Genomic DNA, 12,074 nt, shown 5'->3' on the forward strand with positions numbered 1-12,074 from the left:
TAATATTAAGATCCCTTATTGATTTATTTAAAGAAAAGTCTTAAAAACTGTCTTGTGTAATATCAGTGAACCAATCCCTAAGCCATGAATTTGGCTTAACAGTTGAGACTTTTTAAAAAAATAATTTGCATTTTAATATTTCAATTCCTGTTTACTTGCTGCCTTGGGTTTAGCCCTTTGGGCTCCTAGTTTGAAATTTCTTGTAACTGAGGGCCAGAAAATGTCCTTTTAGGGAAGAAAGTCAAGATTCTCACATAAGCACTGGGATGTGTGAACTGGGATTTTAGGGAAGTATCAGACATTGAAAGATTCCTGATAAAATCCTGGATATTGGCGAGCCTCTGGTAATGGCATCTTTTGTTTTAAAGATTTATTTCATGAGCACAGAAAGGCAGCTTTCTGCATAAATTTCTATTGAATTGAATCCCTATCTGGAAGCTGGGCCAGAATGTCGTAAAATAGGAAATGCAAACCTAATAGTAGGTAGACACAGTTTTTGCAAATACAGGACTTAATCAGGTTCTCTGTCGGGCCAGTTACTTTTACCTCTCTTTTTCATATTCCTTTACTAATTGATAAATGTAGTGAGTTTGCTCCTCTCCTCAAGTAGCTCTGAGCAGCAATATGTACATTCATTGAGAACAGACAGTCCCACCCCTTCATTCTCTCCTTCATCATCAGCTTCATTATAGACAATATCTGCAATTGCATAACAAGAGAGCTTGTACTTGTAACTCTCCTCTCCCTTTCCTCCTCCCTCTGTACTGCAAGAGAGCAGTAGCATGGCATATTGCATGGCTAAAAGGTTATCAAGCCTGAATTTGTTACACCTCTGACTTTGGCAGGCAAGCATTTGCAACCACTATAGAAATACATGGCTCATCACCACATGAAGCTGGACACCCTCAGAAGATAGATGATATTGGATTGGTTTTCTTGTTGCTCTGCAAACAATCAAACAGGCTTAAGCTATGCAATCTGATACTCCCTAATTGACAGCTTTTCCAAGGTTCATTTGTTAACTGAGAGCATGACATGTATTGAAGTTGTTTCTTCATAATGCATTTGGCATTAACAGGAGAAGCTGTCGAACGCCTCAGACATCAACATCTCAGCAATAAGATATTTTGCCTCCAGGTTTGACTATATAACTAGTGACTTTATGTTTACAAGGGCATTTGGAATGAGCATATGAGAGGACAGGACATAAGAAAAAAGCTTAAATACATTCCCCAAAAGAAAATTTGTGAGAAAGTATTTTTGCTGCTTGGGACATTTACCTGAGTTTCGCAGTTCAGCTGTTCTTTTTTCTTTTGGTATAAAACCTTGGTTTCTTGCTTAACAAAGTACTTGCTGAATACTCATTGGGTTTCAGAGAGTTCTTTTACTTTAGTAGATTAATAGATAGGCATATGTGATTTTATTTATAGTGATGAAGAATTTGTGCGTAAAAGACATGCTCAGGGGTTTAACTTGCCTGTGCATCCACAAGAGGATAAAATAAAAACCCCCAAATCCTCTATTTCAAAGAATCCTAACGTTCCCCCAGATGAAGCCCATGTTTGTTTGAAAGAATAAATTACCTGTGCAGAAGAGGCCGGAGGATGATTTCTCCACTGATCTTGTCACTGTTTCGCATTTGCTGTTTTCTTGTAGCTAGTTTTCATAAACAATTTCTTGGTTTCTTAGAACACAAATTGTGCCAGAACTCTAACATTCAGGGTGGTTTGTTTGGGTTTTTTTCACTCTGTAAAAGATTTCCACTATCTACTCTTCCTTGCAACTGTTCATATGCTGAAACCTGGCAAGATGTTCACACAGGGTCTATAAGTACTAATTAAGAGCTTGGTCACAAATCCATCATCATTAAGAGCTGCTGCTTCTCCTGCATCCCATGAACTTGATAGTTACAAGATTAATTTATCTTAGATGTACAAAAAATGTATTTTAATTGCACTTTGTTCTTCTTTGTGTAAGCATGTTACTCTAAATATTTAGGTTAATTTCTCTAGCACCTAGTTAAGTTTCTGCACGTATTCTTCCTTCTGGAAAGAGTACCTCCCTGAAGAAGTACATGAAATTTTACAGATGTTGTCAAAATAATGAAGGAGTTTCAGTGGTGCTTTGACTAGCGTTGTTTAGGAAGTCAAACACAGATGTTTAGATGAGGAAAAAACCAAATGAATGGGTCAGGACGCCTTCATTTCACAACAATAAAGAGCCTAGCTTTGACAGAAGTACCTCTTCAAAAAATGCCAGGGAAGAATGAGCAAAGCCAGATTCTGCTTAGAAAAGCCCAGAAACAAACTTTTTGAAAGCCCTGAGGTCTGGAACCTAAGCACACGTCTCTCCTCTCTCTGTAAACACCAACGACCTGAATTCCTGCAGCCAAATATTCCTGAGCCTTTGGGGGACACTCTGCACCTGTCTCCATCTAAGTACTTTCTGTTTTATTTGCGAGGTCTGTTGGCAAATACCATTTGTGTCCCTGGCGAGCACTGACTCCAGAGGCCCTTCTGTCTTGCAGGGCAAGCACAAGTTGCATGTGGACACGGGACTGGAAGGCGCCTGGTGTGGCCTCATCCCCATTGGGAATTCCTGCGAGAGCGTGACCACGACAGGCCTCAGGTGGAACCTCAGTAAGTCAGACACCTCGGGGACGGTGGGTTTGATGTTATCCTAACTGCACATTTACACCAGTCTCACCAGTGCTGGAGGGCCTTAGGTGTTTGAAGGTGGAGCATGGCACTGAATCCCTGCCAGGCCATTTTTTTCTAAAAATGAAGGGGGTTTTTTAAAAAAAAGAAGATAAATATATTTAAACCTGAGATATCGCAGGCAGAAACATGTTTTCCATTTGGGAGTCATTGTGCTGTTTAAATAGAACATTTGTTGAGGTCATGATACATTACCATCTTAATACATTGCCCTCCAGGGAGGGGAAGCTGCAAGTGCCTAAACTCCTGGTTATAAGCCATAAAGTTACAACAGACAAATAATAATGTGATACAGATTATTAAAGCTACCTCCCTTCTCCTGAACTTCTTCATGTATATTGTCTGTTTGTCAACTCTGAATGAATAGATCTTTTTCTTATTTTAAAGTGGGAAAAAATACATTTGATCTAGAACAGGAACATTTATCGGTAGAGAAAGGAGGTTTCTTGACCAAAAAAATTGAAACCATCTTCATCCTTCTGCCCCCTTCTCCCACACTGAGTCATTTAGGATGTATTTACTCAGGAAAATAATGGGATATTTTAGATAAAGTTTCATTAAAACTTAACAGAACCAAAGGAGTAATTGGGAGGCTCTGGTCGTGCAATCTGATTTACATGGCCAGACTTTAGAATCATTCCATGTAGAAAGGGCACATGGTTCTCAAGTTTGCAGTGAAGTGCCTTCATTGGCTAATAATTAATCTGAGGTTGACCCACTGTGCTGGCCAGCAGCACGTGTGCTAGTCTAGGGAGTCTCTTGTTCCACTGAGTGTTTGAGCATGTGCAGTTAAGGAGGTGGTAGGCATTAGTAGCTCACTAATGATAAAAAAATATAAATATGGCATTAATTTCAGGATGTGAGAGACTTGCCAAGTGAAGAGCTCTCTGGCTAGTGATGTTTTCATCCTTTTAAACTGGAGTGTAAGAGCTGAATGTATTGTATAAGGGATGTTCTCTTAATTTGAGAGAGTCAAATATTTTCATTTGTACTGATAAGTACAGTTGACAAGTAAGGTGCTGAATCTTCATCTGCTCATCTCATGTTGTACAGTGAATTTTGTGGCCTGTTGCACTGAGGGACTACTCATTTCTCAGTAAACGTTCTACCCTCCAGACCGAGGTGAAAGAAGCTCAAACCAGCCTCATGTTAATGAAGGGAGCATCTCTGAAGCCTATGTCACTTTGCAAAAGGGTACTCTGTGGATCAAAATGTGGTAGATGCTGTGAGGTTGCAGTCCTTTCTTGTGGCTTTGATTTTTGGTTTAGAAAGTTATTTTTCAGATACATCAGAATTTTTTTGAGTTTAATGACATAAATTTCATCAGATTTACAAGGGGCTCATTAGAAAGATGGTAATTTTAAAGATGACCTGTTTGCTCCCACAAATGACATGGCTTTGTTGCTACTAAATTATGATTGCCTGATCTTCTGAAGCTAAGGAGAAAGGGGTTACTAGTCTAGCTGTGCCAGCTGGAGGGGAATGCAGCAGGAGGTGCAATGGTAACAAATAGTAAGTTTGCATCTGGGATTGGGCTGAGATACCAGTTTCTTCCATGTTTATCTGTCTAGTTGTGCTGTAATAAACTTCTTCAGGTTACTTAGAGGCATAGCTAGATATGGACCTAGGGGGATTTTTATTACACTTAATTTGGCCTTTTTTATTCTTTTTCTGGGGGACAAAGAAGTATTTAAGTGACTGTTTCCTACTTGTTTCATGTTAACGTGACACCACCATCTCTGCTTCTCCCAGTCCTTGTTGCTGTTTCCAAGAGGAAACCTTGGACCTTTACAGTGTTTTCCTTAGTGATGTGTACACTGTACCCCATTACAGGCTACACTGTCAGTCTCAGTATTCACATTTCTCACAGGCTGTAGTTCCTTCATTTATTTCTCTGCATTATCATCACAGATATATAAAAACAAAAATGATCTGGTCTTCCTTGAAGGTGTTTAATCTATCTGAGACACCAAGGTCATTACAACCTGAAACTGCTCTTGTGCCCAAGTGACTGGAGCTAACCTTTACTCATCCAAATACAGATTTTGAATCAGGTTATTGTTCAGATACTGATAAAACAAATTAAAAGGTTGTTGCATCCCCCAAAAGGGAAACCAATATCTCAAATACAGCATGTAGTTAGTTATTTGGTTGGATTTTCTCCCTAATAAATAAGCCTTACATTCAGATAACCTAAGTTTGATATTAGCTTTCATTTGTTAATGACTTCTGTGCTGCCTGTAGTTTTGCAGTAACTTTTTAAAATGTTAGTCCTCCTGTAAATTTTGATGGAGAAGCAAAGGCTCACCTGGGAAGAAAAGGGAATAAAAAGATACTGAAGTGTGACATGGATGTCAGCATTGCTGCTGATGGCTGGCAGTGGCAGAGCTTTCCCTGTTCATTCGTTAATGGCACTCTGAGCACACACCTTCATAAACCTCAATGAATAAAATTGTTTGGTTATAAATTCATTTTTATGTGTAAATCATGAAAGAAATGGAATTTTTAAGCCAAACATGACATGAAAAGCCCTTTTCTTCAGTTTGTTATGGAATTAATTGAATATGACCTAACAAATTTGGTTTTAAAAAGTAATTTTTGAGTCCTCAAAATATTTGTTTTAAGTAACTGGGTGATAAATTAATTCCGGAATTTCACTTGTGTCTGAACAGTCAAATATGATGCGTTTGGTGAGAGGGGAGCCCTCATTTTTGCAAACAGTAATTTCCAGCAACTCAAAATTCAAATAACACTGCAGTACAAGAAAGAGCTGGCTTCTCATCAAGGTTTTTAATGTTTAACACTGATTTCTGTCTGAGCATATCTAGATCACTCTGCTGATTAAAATTTGTAAAACCTTCAATGGGTGGTCAGATGTTATCTGTGTCTAATCTACAGGTGCTGTCATGACACTTCATAGCTTCTGAATAGAAAAAGACAAGGATAAATACCTAAGAAAGACAGAAGCTGTGTATTGGGGTTGAGAGTAGGCTACGAAAGCTCTCATTTCAATGGCTGAATTAGATAAACCTGAGCTCTGTAAATTATTCTGCCAGGAGAGAAACAGCGATGACTTGATTATTTTTTTAATATTGCAGAATTCAGTATTTTTTGTGTGTCTGTGCGAGGACCCAACATGTATGCATGCTTTTATGCATGCTTATCTTACCTTAGTTATTTGCTAGCACTTGGCACAAACAGAACTTTCATTTATTTTAGTTCTCATCTTACGGGTGAAAGAACTTGGAGAAGAAAGTGGAAAATTGATTAGAGAAAATATTTTTTATCCATACTTGCTATTGTGTAGCACACATTCAGAACACATTATAAACATATTCTTTCCACTCCCAAAGGGATACAGATTTTTTTTCTCTATTAAAATCTGATTTACAGCACAGGAATCACATAATGTTTTATCTGATTTGACTCACCTGGCTGCTTGCTGATAACAGCTCTAATGTCTAATAAATAAATAACGAAAAATCCAATAATGCCAGAATTACCCAGCATTCTTCATTAGGTCCTCAGTGGTGCTTTCATGGAAGGTTAATAAGAATGAAGGTAGAAATCAACTGCACTGCTCATTGAAGAAGAGGTTGGAGGGTAATGGTAGGCTTTTCTAGGAAATGGTTCCTTTTCTAGGAAATTGCTGTAGAAAATAATCTTGCCAACTAATTTACTCTTCATCCCTATGGCCTTTGATATGCTGTATGTCATACCTGTACTGAAAATGCCAGCATATATATATAAACTATGTGTGTATGTGATTGCGCTTTCCAGATAATTTTCATGCAAATTTGCTTCTTTAGGCAGGAAGTTAAATTGCTGTAAAATGCTACCATTCAAAAAAGTCCCACTGTCACTTCACTTCAAAAGACAATAGCAATAACAATGAGAGCAAGACCTTTCTCTAACTGTAGCAACAGAACATCCACTGACTACTAACTTCACAGGTAAACAGGATCCAAAATCTTTCTGATGCTGTTTACATTGTTAGTAAAATTGAAATGTTTGCACTGTTTTCCTCATTGTTTTACTTCATTGGGGTTTTGTTGACGTTGCATTGTGAATGGAACAAAAAGATTACAAAAGCAGAGGAGTTTTATGTTTTAGGAGAATTCAGAGTCTAAATGACCAAAGAAAATTAGTAACTCCTTAAAATAAGTTAGACTGTGAGGGACTCTCCTGGGAAAGGCTGTAAATTAAGATGGACAGGTATCTGTGTGCTAGTGAAGCTGTTTGTATAAGCACTCTGTAACCTGTTTCACAACTGAAATAGTTTATATGGCACATATTGCTGCCCCAGTTCATTCTGAGGCAAACTAAGCAGCAGTCCCAGGAGTAGTCTGTTTTCAGTGGCAGAGTAAAAAGCTTCACAGCTGGATTCCCCTCTCCTCTGCTTTCCTCTCCTTCCCTCCCTTCTCATGTTCTTCACTGGTAGAAGACTCCCAGTCCATCAACTGGGATCTATCTTCAGAGCTTCAGTGATGTATTTTGTCCCTTATTCATTACAGTTCTAAGACCCTGGGTAGGGCAGGGTGACAGAAATAGTGCTGCTGCTCCTGAAGCTTCGGGTGATTTTGACCTTTTGCGAGCTATTTGCCTGCAGGAGTGCTATCTGCCTTCCAGGGTCATATCATTTGTTACAAGGCAAGGCCTGCTGAAATGCTTTCCCAATAAAGCAGATGTTCTGATGGTGGCAGCCTGGCATCCCACTGGTTTACTGCAAGTCAGCAAAAGCAACATGAGGGCATTGCTTAGCATTGCATGAAATGATTTCGAACCAAAAAGACCATTTGGCGTACATTAAAGGACTGATAAGCACACAGCTCAGTTGTGCTGGGGCCCTAAAGCTGTATTTGCATTTTTTTTTCTGAACAGCAGCTTGAACACCCAGTCAAACTTTGTGAAGGGGCTTGAAATCGGGATTTGAGGTAATACATTCATTCCATTTCCACATATTTCAATGAATGTTTGGAATTAATGGGAGGGAGATTTGGTTCCAGCTCTTTAGCAAGGTAGCAGGGTCCTGGCATTCAGTTTGGAAAGGCTGCTTTAAGGTGATAAACAGATATGCTCTTCCAGATCACACTGTTGGGGCAACATTACTGCTGTAGGACTCCACTTACGGAAAGATTCATGTGAGTACCTTGGTTCTGAACTAGCTCAAACCACTTCCAGCGGTAAGTTTAGCCCAGTTGGATGGCCGTCTTTAATGGGACATAGGGAGTGTATATATGATCCTTCCATACAGCAGTAATAGGCAGTAATTGCCAGGAAGGGGTAGAATAAAACAATCACGGAGAGACTTCTCCAGCACAGCTATGCACAGAGCGGATGGCTCTCCACAACCTAATACCATCATGAGGTAAACTGGAGACACTTATTTATGTCTAGCTACATTGTCGTGGCACATTGCAACTATGGAAACTAATTTCATTGTTAATATAGAGGTGAGAGGGTTGTCAAGAGAGCAAAATGCTGTTCTTTCCCTTGCATGCCCTATGTTACTTCAGTCCCTCCTTCTGCTAATGGAAATGTAACCTGGAGGTATGAGGAAGTAGGTGCTCTGCTTCAGCCCAGCTTTGGTGCAGATAATCCTCATCTCCCTGGTGGCAGTAGATTGGTGAGAATACTAAAGTCGCATCAAAATCAAAAGCAACCAGCTGCTACTGAAGGATATGAGTTGTAAAGACGAAGCACCTTTCTGGGGAAAAGAGAGATCTGCAGAGAACCAGAGAGCTACCATTTAGATTGGTGGGGGTCCAAAGTAATTCTGTGGATTTCAGCGGTGGCTCTGAATTTTCATCGGTGAGTGTGGGGGCAGAATTTGTCCAAGAGACCTTTGAGTTTATACTAAAGACACTTAACCCTAAAGGCATTCTCATCAGTCAACCTGCCCATACAGATAGTGGGAAATCATCTCATTTAGACAATGGCAGAGGCAAAGCTGAAATGTAATGGTGTACTTGCATGAAAGTCAGTGAAAAATTGGCCAGAGTACAAATGCTCGTTTCTCATATCCCTTGCAAATGTACTTTAATTGTTTTCATATTTAAATGCCCAGAATCAGCCGTAATAAATGTAAATGTCACACTGCCGAGAGATTACAAAAAACAAGAAAGCTCTCTGAGGCATGTGATGAGTTATTGCCAGTTCCCAAGGTCTCTGCAGAACCACAAAAGGGCAAGGACCGGTAGGAGGACAAATCAATCACGTCTGGCTGGAGTCTCCCAGAGTTAAAAAATGAGATGCGTTTGTTTGTGGTGACTCAGTTAATGAACAAGTGGGCTATTTAGATTTTGGGGGGGTTGTTCAAGCAGGTAGGCGTTACCATTAAGTATTGACTCCTCCTTTCCAATTTGTTTATGGACCTTTTAGTTGTGTGTATATTTTAGTACATACTGGTGTATGTGATTGATCTCTTCTCCCCAAAAACATGACACTGAGAGAAATTATTTCCTCTGCAGTGATCTATTCCTGTACCTTAATGGCAAACAGTTCTGGCTATTCCCTCTACAGTGTCTCAATTCTTCATTTGCTTCTCCCTTTGCAAACGCTTGGCATGTTGTATCTGAGGGGGCTCTGCTCTCTCCCAGTTTTTGCCTCTAGATGTTTGTGGAAAAGAAGAGGTGGATTTTTCCCTGCTGTTATATGAAGTTCTGGAGAGGACAAAAGTCTGGTGGATGTCATCACTGACTTGTTGGATGCTTCTAAAAAGTTATGTTTTGGCTGTAAGTTGTTTGTGGCATCCTGACGTGTAATTAATAAGCCGTTAATAACTGACTGTAGTGACTGCGCTCTGGAACTATTAATTTTAGACATACATACCAATTACAGACCACTAAGCAAATCTGTTGTTTTCAGGTGAGTTGAAAAATACAGATTTCTGATAGATGAATACATGTCTTGCTGTAGAAGCAGCTGTGGCTTCTTCTGGGCAGTGTGTTAGTTTGGGCTGGGGCAGAGTTAATTTTATTCATAGTAGCTAGTATGGGGCTATGGTTTGGATTAGTGCTGGAAACAGTGTTGATAACACAGGGATGTTTGCGTTACTGCTGAGCAGTGCTTACACAGCGTCAAGGCCTTTTCTGCTCTTCACCCCACCCCACCAGTGAGCAGGCTGGGGGGGCACAAGGAGTTGGGAGGGGACACAGCTGGGACAGCTGACCCCAACTGACCCAAGGGATATCCCAGACCATATGACGTCATGCTTAGCATATAGAGCTGGGGGAAGAAGAAGGAAGGGGGGGACATTCGGAGTGATGGCGTTTGTCTTCCCAAGTAACCATTACGCGTGATGGAGCCCTGCTTTCCTGGAGATGGCTGAACACCTGCCTGATCATGGGAAGTGGTGAATTAATTCCTTGTTTTGCTTTGCTCGCATGCGCAGCTTTTATTTTACTTATTAAATTGGATTTATCTCAGCCCATGAGTTTTCTCACTCTTACTCTTCTGATTCTCTCCTCCATCCCACCAGGGGGGAGTGAGCGAGCAGCTGTGTGCTGCTTAGTTGCCAGATGGGGTTAAACCACGACGGGCAGTAAATACACATGTGGGAGTCAGGGCAACAGCAGGAAGGGGAAGAAAAAAGAGAGAGAGTGGCAAAACTGGGATGTGAGGAGATTGCATTTGGGATTAGAAACATGTTTTGGAGGGAAGAAAGGGCATATATGAATACAGAGGTTGAGAAAATGAGAGCAGAGGTGTTTTACATAGACAGTTGACATCTTCCCTTTTGAAGCACTGAATTGAGACCAAAATTTCTCGGTCTTGTTATTTCTCTGCTGTTAGCAATCTCCCTCGTTTTCCACTGCTGTCCAGGCATAATAACCTACTTCTACTGTGAGTAAACTGGTCGGCTCAAGTGATGCAGGCCTGTCCACAGGATCTGCCTGGGTATTGATCCAACAGCAAAGGATGGCATTAGACATTTGATTTGAAAACAAGAAGGAAAACTCTTTACTTGCACTCTTATGGCTACCAATTCAAGACTCCGAAATTAGGGAAAACCAGAAACAGAGAAATAAAATTAATCAGTGGGTTTGGGTGTAATCATGGTTATAGACTCAGGACACTGGCATCATTCAGTGTCCCAGGTGTATTCTCTGGGAATGAATCTGGAGCCGTAGTTGAATGTGCAGATGTGTACAACCTCAGACTCTCCCACTGCAGAAATTGAGACAGCTGGGAGGAATAAGGTGAAGTACTGCTGAAACGTGGGATTTTCTTGTGGTTCAGGCAGTTGATTGTCTTGAGTTTTTACTCTCTGCGAGTACTTTAGCTACGTGTAAGTTAGCTGTTCATTTTTCTTAGCACTCGAGCTGAGCTCTCAGCACCCTGACATTCCTGAGAGCTCTGCTTTGGTCCTGTAAAGCATAGGATACTCCAAAATGAAAGCTGTGGTATCATCTTTAAGATACCCACTTTTGACGTTAATGTGTCTGTGCCTTTGCTCTGGAACAGTTTAACAGGTGCAATGGCATTATCAATTCTGTTGTAACAAGCAACATACAGAAGCCCGTGAGGAATTTAATATGAGTGCATTCAATGCAGTTTAAATCTATGCAGTAAATAAGGCATAAAGCCCTGTGATGAATCAGAGCTCAAAGTGTGTTAGTTAAGAGTATACTATTTACTGAAAGAGTCTGGCCTGCTTGGTTAATGTGACTGTGTAATTAAAGGACGAAAGCTAAAGAACCTGAATTTACATTTCACATGGAAACTTTAATTCCCATAGCTCTCAAGTCCATGACTTTGCAGCCTTAGCATTTCTTAAGAGTCATCTTCCATGTGTATTATATCCAAGTTAATGTGGGTCCATGTGTTATTAACAGGCAACTGTATGAAGCATGTCACATTGTATCAATACAAGTCTAGGTCAGTATGTGGTAGCCGAGTTTCCTGTGTTATCTACATTTTTAAGCTTTTCCTTGTACTTAATAAGAAAATATTGATAAAACCAATAAAACCTTTCAAACAAGTCCAAATATTTTTAGTATATTTTAAGTTGGTGGTGATACATATCATAAAACAAATAGTAAATCCAAATAAATGGGGGTAGAATGCATGTCAAGAGATCTTACAATCCGTATAGCTTTCCTGTGGCATCACTCCTGAAAAACCTAAAAAAAGATTCCTCTTTTGTAAGCTTTCAGCTTGGGGGTTCCTTCATAACAGCTTCTTCAGAAAGTCTGCTCCAATTAGAATTTTTTTTCCCTTCTGTATTCTGCAGATACAGTATGCGATAAATATATTCTCATGCTGTTAAGCATTAGAACACAGCATTTATAATCTAATTGCCAATAAGAAATCTCAAAACTATACATTTAGGTTTCCCAAGCGTAGGGCATAACT

The 12,074-nt window shown here is 40.0% G+C and overlaps 1 protein-coding gene across 7 annotated transcripts in view; it reads left to right on the forward strand.

The window, feature by feature from the left end:
• The window catches only part of TPK1 (thiamin pyrophosphokinase 1), a 324,730-nt gene that overhangs the window by 254,458 nt on the left and 58,198 nt on the right, over window positions 1-12,074 (forward strand). For 6 of the 7 annotated variants that reach the window (XM_052795439.1, XM_052795420.1, XM_052795398.1 and 3 more), the window contains one exon: window positions 2,528-2,639. In XM_052795439.1, coding sequence (XP_052651399.1) covers window positions 2,528-2,639 — 112 coding nt within the window. Of the gene's footprint in view, window positions 1-2,527; window positions 2,640-3,770; window positions 3,912-12,074 lie in introns of all 7 variants that reach the window. The other variant, XR_008236464.1, reaches the window with a different exon arrangement.

The sequence above is a fragment of the Harpia harpyja genome, chromosome 1, assembly GCF_026419915.1.
Source record: "Harpia harpyja isolate bHarHar1 chromosome 1, bHarHar1 primary haplotype, whole genome shotgun sequence".
NCBI classification, from domain to species: Eukaryota; Metazoa; Chordata; class Aves; order Accipitriformes; family Accipitridae; genus Harpia; species Harpia harpyja.